Below are 17021 nucleotides of genomic sequence, written 5' to 3' on the forward strand. Positions count from 1 at the left end.
CTGGGCTCTCAGGCTGAGAAGCAGAGCTGGTGGCAGATGCTGCTTCGGGGTGCATCCTGAGAGTTGTACCAGTGCTGCGAGGCCCCCTAAAGATGTAAAAGCGGAAGACACCTTGGCGTCCTGGGAAAAATCAAAGTGGAGATCACAGTGTTTTTTTTTTAATTCATCCAGAACGCCTCAATATATCCATTATCTCCCTTATTCTTCCCTGGTGCCCCATATTTGACCACTTCCCCGTGGTGGGGAGGCCTGATGTCACTCAGAGAAAGAATAAGCAGGCTACCAAGATGAGACTTGATGGCCTATGATCATATAGTAGGGAGGAGGTCCCCCTCAGTCTTAGACCTAAGGGAGGGGAATAGGGTGAAAGCGGGAGGGAGGGAGGAACGGGAGGATACAAGTGATGGGGTAACAATTGAGATGTAATCTGAATAAGTTAATTAAATTATTAAAAAAATGAATAAATCACTAATTAAGAAAATGTGAAGAAAAAAAAAGATAGATGGCACTGTACCCGAAGCAGTTGTCTTTAAGTGAATGGGCATTTTTACCCCTTGGCACCTCTCTTCCATTTTTTTTTTTTAATCTCTTGCAAACCAAGACTGTTTTTTTCCTGGTGATTGATCATCGCAGTTTGAGCAAACCCCAAGATGAGGCTTTGTGCCACAAGGCACATGGGAGCTTGGGAGCTTTCCTCTCAAGATGTTGCCCAGGTTAAGCATTTAGCCTGTTGACTTGACTGGGCCTGCACAGAGCTCACCGCTCTTCTTACCTATTAGGCCTGTGTAACCTCTTCTCTGTGCCTGGCTTCCTTCCCATAGCCGTGCTTTCATTGGCTCCTCATTGCCTCCTGGGTAGTAGGACTCTTCTCTAGATGCGAAAGGCGTAGCTGCGAAGAAAACAGAAAAGGTGCCAGGAGTTTTTAAGCTTTGATCCTTGATTGGAGTAAGAGACAGGAAAGGGAGGGAGTGAAAGAAAGAGGGAGGGAGAGAGGGAAGGAGGGAGGGAGGAGGGGAAGAAGAAGGAAGATGAGGGAAGGAAAGAAGGAAGGATCCAACAAGGTCAGTGTTAAAGGAGATCAGGGTTGACAAGCGTGCTCTTTTAGACAGAATGGGTGATCAGAGTGTCCTCAAGGTGCTGTCTCATCAGAGACATCCATCGGAGCATTAGAGAGAGCTATCCAGGTACCTGGGAAAATTCACTCTCCAAGCAGAGGAGGCAGAGTGCTGACCGTTCTCAGGTGCCCTTAGATCCTAAAGCCAGGAGGCTGGGGTCTAGGGACCAAGGAACAAAGAGAATAGGAAGCCGCAGCCTTCCCATTTCCCTCTAGTGCAGCCTGCACCCTGAGGCGTGAGGAGAGCAAATGTGAACGCTCGGTGTTCAGAGGAAGGCTCTAAGATGCAAGTCCAGCTATAGTAGAGAGAGAGGGTCATTTCTCTCACTAGCATTGTTGGTGTCTACAGAGCAAACCCAGGCTGTATTTGATGTTTCCTCTTCCCAGCTCCTGGCCACCACTCACTCTATGAACTTGCCTTTTGCGTTTCTCTTCGTGGCAGGCTGAGTCTATCACGTTCACCATTGTTCAGCCCCCACGTCACGGCACCATTGAGAAAACTACCAGGGGGCAGCATTTCCACCTCGCCTCCTCCTTCACTATGGAAGACGTCTACCAGAACCGTGTCAGCTACAGCCACGACGGCAGCAACTCCCTCAAAGACCGATTTACCTTCACTGTTTCTGACGGGACCAATCCATTCTTTATCATCGAGGAAGGAGGGAAAGAGGTAAGGGCCGATGGTGGAGGAGGAGTCCTAGCGGGGCACGCCAGAGGCCACGTGGGGACTGTTGGATGTAGCATAATACTGAGTTCTTACTCTGTTTAAAAAAAAAAAAAAACTAAGTGCATTGGCCCTGAGTGAGTAATTTCTCTTGTCTTGGTTTCTCATCTATAAAATGGGCACAATAATGAGTGCCAGATTTTGGCGCTTTATCTGAATACCAAAGGATAAAATCCTGTTAAAGTGTTTGACACTGCTGGTAACTAGTGAGCCCCCAGTAAGACAAGGTGGTCATTAATGTTACTCTTTATTATTTTTACTTTTTCTTCCATCTGGTATTTCTATTTTACATGGCTCTGTATTCTCCCTCCCTCCCTCTCTCTCTCTCTCTCTCTCTCTCTCTCTCTCTCTCTCTCTCATCTTTCTCTTTCTCTTTCTCTCTCTCCAACCAGAGCCACTCACTCTTGGAGGATTTATAGTGGCTTTTGTGCACAGGAAATAACAGTTTGAGTCCTGGCCCTGCCACTTACTGGCTCAGTGACTTTGTAAGTCATGTTCCTTTTAAAATCCTCAGCTTTCCTATTATAAAATGGAGGTAGTACATCTCCTCCTAATATACATAAGGTCTTCTAACCTGTGGCAGGCCCACAGAGACACCAAAGCATCTCTAGCTACATCTGTCTTCATCATTATCATTTTATGACGAGCCTGTGTATTCTATAAGGTTCCTCGCTGTTAAGGTTGAACAGCTTCCCAGGTTTACTCCCTCTGAGACACAGGAAGGAGGAGCTGGGAAGATCGTTCATTTTGAAAGTATATGCTATGTGTTTGCGAGAATCTGCGTTCAGTTTGCACAACCAATGTAAAAGGCTGGGCATGGTGGTGTGTGTTTGTAATCACAGCCCTGGAGCAAACCTATTCTATTTAGCAATCCCCAGGTTCCAGGGAGAGACTGTGCCTCAAACATAAGTCTCTGAGGAGCAACACTTTCTGGGCTCTACATGCACATGCACACACATACACACACACACACACACACACACACACACACACACACACACACACATACACACACACACATGCATACAAATGATGTGAATGTTCAGACTCCTTAGTCACTGCCTTGTGTACCACTCGCCTGACACTTTCTTCCTTAACAGCACACCACCATTCCATAAACCATCCCTGGAGTGACAGTATCTCTGGTGTGGGTGGGCATGGGACACCCCCACACCCCATGCTTCTGTGTCTGGCTCTACAGAAGCAGTGATGGTGAACAGTGTGCTCACAGCCTGAGTGCCTCCAGGACGGCAGAAAGGTCTTTCTCAGTCCTGGCGAGTTTCTGTCCTATGCTGTTGATGGATGGCTATGTTCCTGGAGGGAAGATCATCCTGTGTCCTTTAGAGACACAGAAGGTCATCATCAGCTGGTCATCACATGCACTGGTGGCTCTTGGGATTCCTCTGCCTTCTCTGCGTCTGCTCTATCTGTTCTGTGGCATCGCCTGGCAGGCTATCACTTTGTCCTTTCTGGCAGTAGCCGCTCACTGTTAGCTTGACTTTCAAAGGAGAAAAATAAATCAAGCTATATCAGCAATGGCTACCCCTCTTGAAACCTAATGGTTGGAGCAAGCCTTCTGAGGGACTGTGTCATTTTAAAAAATGGAAATGGTGCAGAAGGTGAGTTGTAGGAGACTTAAAAGCTAGCTTCTCACTGCCCTGTGTTGCAGCTGGCACACACTCGGGGCCAGTGAGGACTCTTGTACACAGTCTATATCCAGGTGTCTGTTTCTCTGTGGATGGAATTACAGTGCTAATTCCCTTTCACCACTCATTCCCATAGATGCTTTTATTCTTGATTCCTTCTGCCTCTTACCCACTGAGAGAGCACTATCCTTAAAACAAACAAGAACAAAAAACAGAAGAGAAAAGGAACAGGAAAACTCTGTGCTTAGAAGCCGGCTTCCCTGTCTAAGCTGATCTCACCTGGAGCCTTCAGCACTAACATCTTAATGATGCTGTTTGCCAGGCTCTCGTGAAAACTTTAACACAAGATATTGAGAGGAAAAGAATTTGTGTATTGTTTCATCTTAGGCAAGGGCACTTTTTGTAGTTAATTTTTAAGATTAATATACAAAGTGTTTGCTTTTCAGCATTTTCATATGTATGTGTCTTTCTGCTTTGTTCCTTTTCGTGGTCCCCACTGGCCGGCCTGCCTTCCTCCCTCTTGCTGGTCCCCTTCTTCCTCAAAGGTTCTGCCTTCTGCTTTCACGTGACTAACAGATATTCCATTGTCCCCTCTTAGTCTCCCTTCCCGTTAGATCTATCGTCTCCTCTCATGGTCCCCTTTGTACTTCCATGTCACTCACATAAATTAAGATATAGACCCTTACATGAGAGAAAGCATGAGATAGTTATCCCAAATCTAGCATGTGGCATCCACTAAAAAAGACTAAGTGTAGCAAGCCACAATGGGACTATACTAGTAGTGCCAGCTAAGCAAGAGGTTGTGTCAGGAGGGTTATTTGAGCTCAGAAGTTCAAGGCCAGCCTAAGTAATGTTGCATGACCCCATAATAATACACACACACACATACACACATACATTCACTCACACATATGCACATGCATGCACATACACATGTACACACACACATGTACACACACACACACACACACACACACACACACACACACACACGTGTTGCAGTGGATGAAGTTGAACAGAGACGCCCTCGCCTTTTGTTTCTGTGTCCATGTTGGACTCACGCTGTCCATAACCGCTCTCCATGAGGCCTCATGCCAGTTGTGGTAAGAGGTGGAAGTTAGCTGTACCTTGTCTCTGACGTGTGCACAGAGTTCAGGGGTTGAAGCTTTTTAGGATCAGTGCCTGGGAAAGTCCAGTGTCAAGGGTGAGTGTTTTTCTGCCTCCGCTGCAGGTCATGACGGCAGCACCTCAGCAGTTTCTAGTGGACATCCTTCCGGTGGATGATGGCACCCCTAGAATCGTCACCAACCTGGGGCTCCAGTGGCTGGAGTATATGGATGGCAAGGTAGGTCCTACCCCACCTGCCGTATCCACTGCTCAACGCTCAGGCTGGGCTAAGCCCTCATCAGGAAGCCACGTGAGAGCAGGAGAGCTGCTCACCGCCACTCTCGTGACCTGGCTTTCCAAACATTTGGTTAGAATTCTCCACTGACTAAATTAATAGGATCAGTTAGCTCATTGGATCACTCTAACCATAGAACCCTACAAAAAGATTCCCCCAAACATTAACAGGTCAAATGAGAGGGTCATTTTTATTTCTCGACATGCAGTGTGAACCCGTTGGGCCAGGGCCGGGCCTAATGCCTTACTGCTGCAGGTTCTTTGCTGTGATGGTGCCGCCCATCGCTGAGTGCCTGTGTGTTGAATACACAGCCGGGTCTCATCAGAAATTCATCAGTATCCCACCTAAAAGAAAGGATTAAAAAAAAAAAGAAGCCCAGGGTAAGGGGCTTCATTTTAAACAAGAGACACAGAAATTGAATGTGTCATTTCCACTTATACTCTTGTGGCAAGAAATTGGTCAGACGAGAGCAGATGTTTCCCGAGAGGCTGGAGAGTAGTGTCACGAGCTGGGCGGGCAGGTGCTCAGCTAAAACTGTTAACTTCTAGAAGAGGAGAAAGGGCTTTAAGGAACATTAAATGCTTGCCCTAGATAAGAAAGGAGCAGGTATCCTTGTAGGCGATCATCCTCAGAGGAATCCTACTTCAGAGCTTTCTTCCTCCATCTCTTGGCTCCCAGTGGGTCCTTTTAAGGTACATCTCATCATTTTGAAGTGGCAGCAAATAGTACCAAACCTGTGAAACCTGTGTCCTCTTCAACATGCGCACATTTCTTCCTCCCACTCCAGAACTTTGGTCACTGATAGCCTCCCTGTGTTGTGGCTTTTTTTCCCCTTCTTTCCTTTTTCTTCTCTCTCTCTCTCCCCCCCCCCCTCTCTCTCTCCCTCTCCCTCTCCCTCCCTCTCCCTCTCCCTCTCTCTCCCCCTCCCTCCCTCCCTCCCTCCCTCCCTCCCCCACCCTCTCTCTCTCTCTCTCCAGGGTTTCTTTGTGGAGCCCTGGCTGTCCTGGACTCACTTTGCAGACCAGGCTGGCCTCGAACTCACAGAGATCCGCCTGCCTCTGCCTCCCTGAGTGCTGAGATTAAAGGTGTGCGCCACCACGCCCGGCTGCCTGTGGCTTTTTCATGTTTGTGGAGCTGATTAGACAGCTGTGAGTTTAGCTATTGAACAGTACAGTCTCTTAAAATAAATGCATCGGGGTTGAAGAAATGGCTCAGTCAACAAAGCACTTCCCACACAAGCATGTGGGCGGAAAAGGCTGGTGCGTGCATGGAACCTCAGTGCTGGAAGCTCAGAGGCAGGCAGATGCCTGGAGCTCACTGGAAAGCCAGCTGAACCTAACTGCTTCAGGCTCAGCAAGAGGGTCTGTCCCAAACCAAGATTGAAAAGCAATCAGGAAGACACCTGACATGGCCTCCACGTGCACGTGCGCTGATGTAAGAAGATTCCGGTGAGACACCAGCCTACATCACATAAAGAGACCCTGTCTCCATAAATACATGTATAATAAAGTCACGAATGGCTTCTACTTTATGAAATCTGAAAGCTAATTCTCTGCCCTCATCTGATTAAACACACTAACGTATAGTATTGCTCACCACTTCTTCTTTCTTTCCGTGGACTTCTTATCTCACTCTGTGTTGACAGAGTGAGTTAAGTTTAGCTAGTACATTTGGTCAATATCAGGGGATAGAGTATTCTAAGCAACTTCAGGATTTTCAGTTTTTCTCCTACAGTATAAGGCTTTAGCCGTTTTCTCTGTATTATATCATTCCTCTCAAGTCCCAATCCCCTCTCAAAGCCAAACTGAAATCTCCTTATTTCCACACAAACTCTTGCCCCACTGACCTCGTGCCAGAGCCTTTCTTTGTGAGCACTTCCAGGGCACAGGCTGGCATAGTTTCCATTCTCAGCTCTCCCCCAGCCTAACAGATTTCTGTGCAGTAAATGCCCTCGGTAAATCACCATGGAACTGAATTAAATCTGAGTCAGAGGGTCTTGCCCTGGCTTAATTCCCACCTCAGGAATTAAATGTAATGCCTTTCTATTCCAGGCGACCAACGTGATCACCAAGAAGGAACTGCTGACCATGGACCCAGACACAGAGGACTCGCAGCTCGTCTATGAGATCACCGTGGGCCCCATGCACGGCTATGTTGAGAACAAGCTGCAAGCAGGCAGAGCTGCAGCCACCTTCACCCAGGGTGGGTTCTTAGGAACCCAGAGAGGGGCGACACGTTCAAAGGCTGCCCTCCCGTATCTTTGCCGCAGCCACTTCCAGTCGTGTTTACAAAAGAGTCACCTAGTATCTACCCAGCCACCTTGCACATCTCACGCTTCCTGAGTTTCTTCCTTTCTGTCACTCAGAACCGGAGAAACTCGCCTTCGCCATGCCTCCTGCCCTTTGGGTTTATCTACGTTTTCTGGGAAGGATGTGTGGCACTGTTTGGTTTTCTTTTAAGACAAATAGCAGAGCGGCTGCCAGACTGAAAGATTTGCCATCTTGAGAAGTTTATTGTTGTATTCTCTAAGGGTGGTGGCATTTATTTTTTAAACATCTTCAGCCCAGAAGTTGGAGTCCGCATGGCTAAGTTGGAAATATTTTCCTTTTTGAGTAACAGAAAGCAAGTTGTCTTGTAGTCTCTGAAGAGCTTATCACACCTCCCCTTTGGGATGGGTGTGAATGGGTGTTCGAGGCAACACTGCTTCCTAAGACACGTGCTCAGTATGCCCTCTCTACCCCGTTCTCAAGCATGTGGAGCCGTATCCCACATTTGGGTCATTTCTGTCAGCTCCAGCTTTTCTTATCAGCACCTACCTTCCAAAGCACCATCTTTGGACGAATTTAGGCTGCTTTCAACTTCTCTGCATAGAGAATGAGGCCAAAGACTTGTCTGTCAGCTTTCAAATTTGCCACCAACACTCCACAGACGCACTCTGGGGCGCTTTCTTTCCAGACCCTGAGATCCTCTTTTTACAAGAGCATAAAGGAGATTTCTTAACATAAAGATGGGTATTTGCACATGAATTTCAAAATTTTTGCTTCTAAAACTAGAATCATTTGGAAATCAGTTCCTATAGCCCACTAGAAGACGAGACTCACATGTTAGTCTGGGAGTATGAGCTTTATATTGACACTTTCACATTGGTTCATAGAGGATTCTGGGACTCTTTTTTTTTTTTTTTCTCACAGAGGATGTGAACTTGGGGTTGATTCGTTATGTGTTGCATGAGGAGAAGATCCAGAAAGTGATGGACAGTTTTCAGTTCCTGGTGAAAGACAGTAAACCCAACGTGGTCAATGACAATGTCTTCCATATCCAGTGGTCTCTCATCAGCTTTCAATACACCAGGTACAACTTTTATTGTGTACTGCATGTTGAGAAATAAACTCACCAAGGAGAGGAAATGGGGGTGAACTGCTGTAGTAGGCAGTCCCAGTCACTCATTATTGTTGATGATAAAGGTAGTGATGGTGATAACAGTGATTAAAATAACCCCATTACTTACTGAATGATATAATCTATATATACCAGATATGATGCTGTATTTTCAACTTAATTCATCTTACTTGCTTGCAACTAGGAAATTATGAGATTCTCTTCTTGTCCCCAACCCCCCCCCCCGAAGTAGCAAAGCAATAGAGACAGGAAGAGGGTAAGTTCCTTGCCCTTAAACATGTAGTTAGCAAGCAGGAGGAAACAATTTTCATGCCAGTAATCTTAATCATTCTCCTCAGTGCTTCTCTTGAATACCTTTGCTTCCATCCTCAAGTTGCAGAAGCTAACGCAGTAGAATTGATAGGAAAAGTAGAAAAGGGACCTTCAGGCTGTGCTTTCCCTAGGCTGCTTTGATTTTCATAGAACTGTACATCACGTGTGTGGGCTCTTCCGGATGTTTTCCTCATCCGTTGGAGAGTCACAGAGGGAAACCAGGTGTTGTCGTTTGGTAAAGGTGATGGGGCAGGCACGGTGCTGTCTCTCTAAGTTAAACTATAGCTTGGGTTATTATTCTTGAGTGAGCAATTTTAATCAGCATTTCAGAGATTATCTATTCAAAAATATCAACTTCTTGACAGTTCTGGTGTGGGTAGGACAAATGAGCTTGCTTCTGGTGGCGCTGAGTATAACTTCCCCACTCTTAGCCTTACTCGTGATAATTAGATCAACCCATGAAGCATGCAGTGTTTAGAGATTAGCTTTTAACTACCTCTTGATTGTATCACTTCCAAAACTAAATACATCGAGTAAAAGGGACCCCTTTTGTTGGCAACCTCTAGTACAATGGACTGAGTGGCACAGTGACTGGGCAGTGGAGTCCACTCTCTCAGAGGCATTTTGCCTAAAACACTCAAACCAATGAGACATAGGACAGATGGAGTGACTGCCTCATTGGCGAAATTCAAAGCCCACTTCCCTGCTGCTCTCCTGTGGCTTTTCCAAGCCTACTCACTATGGATTAAAATCACCAGAAGAAGCACCCTCTTGACCACGCCCATGTTGGGCTGAGATCCCTGCCCATACATCTATATCATACAATTCTGTCTCGAAATCCTGATTCTCTAGGCTCAAGCTCAGACTCCACCCTGGCTCAATGGCACACACCTCTCAGACGTGGCTCAGCGAGTTCCCACCCAAGCCAAGTCACCACCAACCTTCCACACAATTTCACCCTTAAGGGCCCCCTAGCCTCTTCTAATATGCTCTCTTAGGAGAGGTTGCTCATCACCTCTTCATGTTCTGAAGTTTGTAGCTCCCATGTAATGTTCTGGGTGACTCTAGACTCCTCCGTAGTGAGTAGATGGCACTCTTTAGCCCCAGTATCCTTGTTTGTGGGCACTGTGACTTTTAAGTAAGCACGTTCGATCAATTTATGTAACTGCCCATCCTCTGAAATGCCCTCCTCCTGTGACCAAACAACAGAGGTAAGCACTGCAAGTGGTCTCTTCATAGCCCTAAGACAGAGTTCCAGAGCCTGACCTTTGGTGTGTCTCTAGCTATAACGTCAGTGAGAAGGCGGGGTCTGTCAGTGTCACCGTGCAGAGGACTGGGAACCTGAACCAATATGCCATCGTCCTGTGTCGCACCGAACAAGGCACAGCCAGCTCCAGCTCCAGGCTCAGCACTCATCCTGGACAGCAGGACTACATGGAGTACGCTGGCCAGGTAGGTGTCCCTCAAGCATGGTCACAGGCCAAGGTGGTGCTCTCTCTTTCATACACATTTCCCTGTCCCTCAGAACCCTCCTCAGGAAATTGCCTTATATTCCCTTCTCATAGAACTTTGTTCTTGAGTCTGGCTAACGTCCACGGAAGTGTCTGCCGGGGCTTAAGTTGTCATCCGGCTTCTAGGTGCTTGCACTTCATGACAAGACCTCAGTAAGGCATCATGTTCTCGCTCAGCTCTTGGTATCCTCGTTCTTTCTCTCCCTTCTCTTCCTTACCTGGAGGTAGGGAAGAGTATAAAAGCAAAGCAGTTGGGAAGTCCCTGGTGTAGACTAGACGAGAGATGATGAAATAGGGGCTTTACCTAGTAAAGTTGACAGGAGGGAGCAGTGGGTTGGAGAGAGGGCCAAAAGGCAGACAAAGGTGATACTGCCCCTTGCTCTGAGAGGGTGGCCAGGAAGAGAGAGTTTGATGAAGTTTAGTGTATGGATTTTTGTCTTGGGCATGTCGAGGATAAGATGTCTTAAGCCCTAGGCTATAGGGAAATTTTCAGGTCATCTCTTTTACCTCCAGGGTGATAAGGAGAAAGAAACGGGAGAGTGGGGAGTCAGGAGGTTGGGTATGGGTGGTCCATGGTAGAGCACATACTCAGCATGAGTTAGGGGGTAGGGCTGGATAATTAACTCCTTTTCTCCTATAGGGTACAGTGCTTGCGTTTAATGGGCATTTCTTCCATTGTTTCAAGTCAATTTCATTTCAGAAGTTAAATCTCTGTGAAGCACGGTGGGCTTTGTCCTTTCACTGAGCTCAGGAATCAGCAAGACTAAGTGAAAGCCTTTTATGTCCAATGAGAATGTAGAACAGAGACGAGAAGGAGGCCTCAGCAAAGGGAGGCCACATTTTCCAGGAAAAGACAAAGGGCTGTCAGCGTGTTCCAGATCTTAAGCAGAAATCTGATGAGCACTTTGCTTTCTTGAGGGCATTTTCAAATACAGAGATTAGCAGAAACTCAATTTGATCAGTTGATTAGGTATGCACTAATTGTGACTGATTCAAATTATGTGTTTCTCAGATCTGGCTTCCTTAGAGGCTTCCGACTGGGTTTTGTATTTATTTAATGGCCTCAGTTTGCACAAACAAGAGGTCAAGTCCACTTCTCACTCCTCCTGTTTGGACAAGTGCCTATTCCTTTTTATATTTGAACAGTTTATCCTCATTATATTCATCCCTTGTGCCTCTTCTGCCTTTGTCTCTGTGTCTTCTTCTCCCTCTTCTTTTTCATGCATTCATTCCTTATTTTAGCCAAGGATATAACCAGGGCAATTCTTGTTACATTGACAGTTATGTGCACAAAACATAACTTCTTTGTATTGTACCTGCCACATTCATTCATATTATAGTCCTAGCCCATTTTATAGCAAAAGGTTTAGCCAAATATAAGGTCAAATTAGCCTAGTATTTTAAGTGAAATGTTATGAACTCAAACTCAATTATTCAATGCAACAAGATTTCTTTGTTAATTTTTAATTATATATGTAATATAGCCATGGCAAGGGATATATCTATGTTGTGCTTTAAAATACCTTAATATTTTCGTGATATTATTCTTTTTAGTCTTCCTAATACTAGCTAATGTAGAAGAATTCTTATTATGAATTGCATAAATACTCAATGCTCACAAACTTTCATAACTTTAACTTACTTGAGAGGTTATCAGCATCTGAACCTCAAGCTTCATACTCCAAAGTTGGAGTTCTTTCTGGTCAAACTTGCCCAAAACTAGAAAGAGCACTGACATACAATCAAATGATAGTTATTAATAAAAAGAACATCAATAATTGTGACCCACTTCTCTAGTCACTGTTAGTAGGATGTCTCTTTGCCTTCCATATCACCACACAATAAACCAGCCTCAGTTTCAGATGAAGAGCAGGGAGAGATGTCTGAGTGTCGTGGCCAGGACAACAGGTGTTGGAGATGAAGGAGCCCAACGGTTTCATGCAGTTCTTTGCCAACTCGAGTTGGGTGATTTCTTTCTCACATACTCCTGAGGAACTAAACCAGGGGATGGGATGCTGAGGTAACTCGCAGTTTAACTCCTTTGGTTTATTTATTTATTTATTTATTTTGACAGGTGCAGTTCGATGAGCGAGAGGACACCAAGTCCTGCACCATCGTCATCAACGATGATGATGTGTTTGAAAATATAGAAAGTTTCACTGTGGAACTCAGCATGCCGGCCTATGCCCTGCTAGGAGAGGTCACCCAGGCGAAGGTCATTATCAATGACACTGAGGATGAGCCCACATTGGAGTTTGATAAGAAGACCTACCGAGTCAACGAGAGCGCTGGGTTTCTGTTTGCACCTATTGAAAGAAAAGGTCTGTTTTTATTTTATTTTTTTATTTTATTCATATTATATCTCAATGGTTATCCCATCCCTTGTATCCTCTCATTCCTCCCTCCCTCCCATTTTCCCCTTACTCCCCTTCCCTACGACTGTGACTGAGGGGGACCTCCTCCCCCTTTATATGTGCATAGGGTATCAAGTCTCTTCTTGGTAGCCTGCTATCCTTCCTGTTGTTGACACAGGTGACAAGGAGCTATGATTGTAGCTAACACCCACTGAGCCTCTTCTGTGTGCAGACTGCTCAGGCTCCACATTAACTCCTTTGTATATATTTTTTTTCATATATTAACCGACTGAATCCCAGAGCAACTGTAGTGGTGAGTCCACCTGAGTGGGACGTTATCAGAAGGCCTCTCTTCTCAGTGCATGTAGTTAGAGCTCCATTTATTCTTAAAGGGGAAGTGTAGACTAGTTAAATTTAGCCTTGCAAATTATTCATTAACTTGGTCTTTTTAATCAATCACCCACTCCATAAAATATTTACCAACTGTGGTCAAGGAGGAAAGTTGTATTTGTGCAAATCTCAGGGTTTGAAAGGCAGAAAATATACTTAAAGATTTCCCTACCTGGATGTTAAGTATAAGGTTACGATTAAAAATATACCCTCTTTGGGAAGTAAAGAATGATGTATGAAGGCTGAACATTCAAAACAAAGATGTGGGTTCATGACTGTGCAATGCCAACGACTTTAAAATATGTAGGGATGAAATCCTTTCAAGACCACATGGATGTAAATGATGGTGTCAGGATTTGGCACTGAACCTGCTGACTGGGTAATAGTGATATAAATGCTTTGGGGAGCACAGGGTCTTCGTAACTACCACTTGGAAGACAGGCAAGCCCCACACCTGGCCTACAGCAGCTTGTCACCAAGGGATGTGGTAACACTAATGAGCTACAGTCGTTTGTGTTTTTATATTGTTTTTTATCTTGGCTTGTATTGTTTCATCTTTCCTTTTTTAAACAAGCTTGTTTCTCTCGGGGAACTAAAGTACAGAAGTTTCTTCAGGAAGGCAGTGAACTGAGCTCATCTCACTTCCTTCAGGACACAATTACTTTGCTACTTAAAGTACCAAATATGCCTCTTATCTCTCCGCCCGCTGTGGTCCTAGATGGCGGGCAATGAGTCTTGTGAATTAACAGAGCACAAAATTCACAGAATAGGAAATCCATTTTAAGTTATTTGGGGGAAGTGTCTGGGGTATATTAAATCCTCAAGCGGTTTATACCACGGGTGTAATAGAAACTGCAGTTCAGGAAGGTTGCCTGTCAGAGTTTGAGCAGAAGTAGTGATGGAATGTGTCAGACTGGAAAAGCTCATTAAGTTACTAGAAACGTTGGGGTTTGGGAAGCTCTCGTTCTCATGCACGGCCTTTCTCTCCGTGTGCGTTGCAGGAGACTCAAGCAGCACTGTTTCTGCCATTTGCTATACAGTCCCTAAGTCGGCCATGGGAAGCAGTCTCTATGCGCTAGAATCAGGTTCTGATTTTAAATCCAGAGGGAGGTCTGCTGAGAGTCGTGTGATATTCGGACCCGGTGTCACCATGTCCACATGTGATGTCATGGTCATTGATGACAGCGAGTACGAAGAGGAAGAGGAGTTTGAGATAGCCCTGGCTGATCCCTCTGGCAATGCTCGCATTGGAAGGCTGGCAGCGGCTAAGGTCCTCATTAGTGGTCCCAATGATGCCTCGACTGTTTCCCTGGGCAACACGGCTTTTACCATCAGTGAGGATGCAGGTAATGGAGAAGACTCTCTGAGTTTCTATGAAGCATCTCCTGATCGTTTATCCCAATTCTGGTTCCATTTTATGTTTGACAATGTCCTTAAGACATGGGGAATGTCATTCCTTAGTGACACTATTGTTGGTCTTGGTCATTGCATGTCACCAGGCATTAAGACCAATAGCGTTAGGTGGTGAAAACAGAGTTCTGTCCACTTGGCTTGCTCTCACTGTTAATCACAGAGAGGTCATTGGCTTGGAACATCATGTTCTGCCTTTGTGGCCTAGGAGGATGTTACGGCACTAAGCATTGTGGCCTGTGAAGTGGAGTAATATGCTTCATTGGGGACGTAGATCATTATTTCGTACACTGGTAGCTGCTGAAGCAAACATCCAAGTTTCAGTGTCTTAACACAATGGAGCCCTTTCGTTTAATATGTCAGCCCAAAGGAGTCAGGGGTGAATCTTCTCTTTGCCGCTCTAGAGTTGAGGCTCCTTCCTTCTTGTGGCTCTTAAGGGTCTCGAAGTCTGTCACGTGCTGCTAGCAGAGGGAGACAGCAACTGTGCTGAAATCAAGGTCTTCTACCTCTTTGACGGGTTTGCATTGGGAACTAACACTTTTTAAAGGTGTGTGTGTGTGTGTGTGTGTGTGTGTGTGTGTGTGTGTGTGTGTGTGTGTGTGTCTGTGTCTGTGTCTGTGTCTGTGTCTGTGTCTATGTGTGTGGTATGCAGGTCCTTCATAGGCCAGAGATGGCATAAGGTCCTCCATGTGAGCAGTGAGCTCTATTAACCACTGAGCCATTTTTCTTGTTCCCAGAATTAATATTTTTTTTTAACACTAAATGCCAAACACAATGCCATGTATGCTTTGGGTGTTCTTACTCAATCTTAAGTGGATCAGATAATGTTAGATATACAAGCAGATTGAGGCCCAGAGAAGTTAACCAAACCATCAAGAGTTTATTCAGCTAGAGTGGCTCAGGGTTTAAGAGAACTCCTGCTCTGATACAGGACCTGGGTTTGGTTCCCAGCATGCATTGGGAAGCTCCAGTTCCAGGGCATCCAGCACTCTCTTCTGGCCTTTATGAGTACCAACCATGCATATGATGCATGTACATACATGTAGGCAAAACATTCATACAGTTAAAATGAATACAACCAAATAAGTCTCTTTAAAAAAAAAACTTTGTGTAAACAAAACAAAACAGAAGAGTATGCAGCTAACACAGTTGCAGACCTGCATCGGAAGCTTGCCCTTCTGTTGCACGGTGTTACCTTTACTATGCACCAAGGGCCCTGATAAGACTGTGCGTTACTTCAATACAAGAAAATGGTGTTGAGTGGGGCTCTCACGTCAACTTTTCTCTGCGGCTATGCAAAGAATTAAACAGCTTTACGATACTACACATATGCTGCCACCGTGGCCCAAAAGATGAACTTCTTCGTTCCTAAGATAATAAACCTATATGGTTTAAGTAACGATGTGGGTGCTGCTGGATAAAATAAGAAAATCAACCCAGTTAAAATATTCCATTAAGAATGTGCATCCCCGGACCCCCTGAGTCCCTGAGCTTGTTACTGACTTTTCTGCCTGTGGCTTTCATCTCAGGGTTCTTCTCCTTAAATAGGGTAGAGATGTTTCTTTGGGGGAAGGTCTTCCCCAGGGTGCATACAAAACCTGCTCTCCCCACAGCCTGTTTTGTTAGTGCTGCCCCACTTGAGACCCTCCTGGGAGTCTCATCTTGACCTTAGTGTCACCAAAAGGCAGTGGTGACACTTCTCAGCACTGTTGTGGGGAGGGGAAGCATTATTGGGGCTGGATTAGACAGAGTAGAAAGGTCACCACTCAGTTACTCTGGGAGGGAAGAGTGCTCTGGGAAGCACTCTGATTTTTTTTTTTTTTTGGCTCAAGGTTGAACATTATAAACCTCTATTATCAAATAAATAAATCTCTGTTACCCTGATTCAGGCACAGTGAAGATTCCGGTTATCCGCCATGGTACTGACCTTTCCACCTTCACGTCTGTCTGGTGTGCCACGCGACCCTCGGACCCAGCTTCCGCCACACCAGGAGTTGACTATGTCCCCAGCTCAAGGAAGGTGGAATTTGGGCCAGGTATCACTGAACAGGTGAGCCCACAGCAGTCAAAGCACCTCAGAGTCAACAGTCTTACCGTTGCTAGTGCAGTTTCCTTCTTTCTTACTTTCTTTTTTCGTTTTTCTTGAAAATAGAGTCTTCCCTCATGCAATGCATCCTGACCACAGTTTCCTTTGCCTCCACTCTTCCGAGCTCCCCTCCCCTTCCCCAGCCCTTCCCAGGTTCCATAACCCCTCCCTCTCCCATCAGAAAAGAGCTGGGCTCCAAGAAACAACAACCAAACACAACAAAACAAGATACGATAAGACAAAGCAGACGCCCTCACACCAAAGCCTGACACGGCACCCAAACAGGAAGGAAAGAGTCCCAAGAGCAGGCAACAGAGTCAGAGACACGCCGTGCTCCCACTCTTAGGAGTCCCACAAACACCAAGCTTACAGCCATAACAGATACACAGAGGACCTGAGGTAGACCCGCACAGGCCCTGTGCTTGCTGCTTCCATCTCTGCAAGCCCACATGTGCCCTGTTTAGCTGATTCAGTGGGCTGTATCTACCTGGTGCCCTCCATCCTGTCTGACGCCTGCAATCTTTCTGGCTCCTCTTCCACGCGGCTCCCTGAGCTCCAAGGGGAGGGGCCCCTTGGAGACATGCGGTTTAGACCCTCTCTGCATAATGTTGTTGGGTAGTTTTTGCCTAGTTTCTGAGTCTCTTCAAAATGTTAAAAGCCCTTTATAGCATTT

General features: G+C 45.7%; 1 protein-coding gene across 2 annotated transcripts in view; it reads left to right on the forward strand.

Annotated features, from left to right (window-relative positions):
* FRAS1 (Fraser extracellular matrix complex subunit 1) overlaps positions 1 to 17021 on the forward strand; it is a 408415-nt gene that overhangs the window by 343097 nt on the left and 48297 nt on the right. For both annotated transcript variants that reach the window (XM_084760406.1, XM_084760407.1), the window contains 8 exons: positions 1557 to 1784; positions 4716 to 4829; positions 6938 to 7088; positions 8078 to 8237; positions 9881 to 10049; positions 12183 to 12429; positions 13854 to 14198; positions 16152 to 16312. In XM_084760406.1, coding sequence (XP_084616532.1) covers positions 1557 to 1784; positions 4716 to 4829; positions 6938 to 7088; positions 8078 to 8237; positions 9881 to 10049; positions 12183 to 12429; positions 13854 to 14198; positions 16152 to 16312 — 1575 coding nt within the window. The remainder of the gene's footprint in view (positions 1 to 1556; positions 1785 to 4715; positions 4830 to 6937; positions 7089 to 8077; positions 8238 to 9880; positions 10050 to 12182; positions 12430 to 13853; positions 14199 to 16151; positions 16313 to 17021) is intronic.

Source organism: Acomys minous (assembly GCF_964271855.1).
Source record: "Acomys minous genome assembly, chromosome: 15".
Taxonomy (NCBI): domain Eukaryota; kingdom Metazoa; phylum Chordata; class Mammalia; order Rodentia; family Muridae; genus Acomys; species Acomys minous.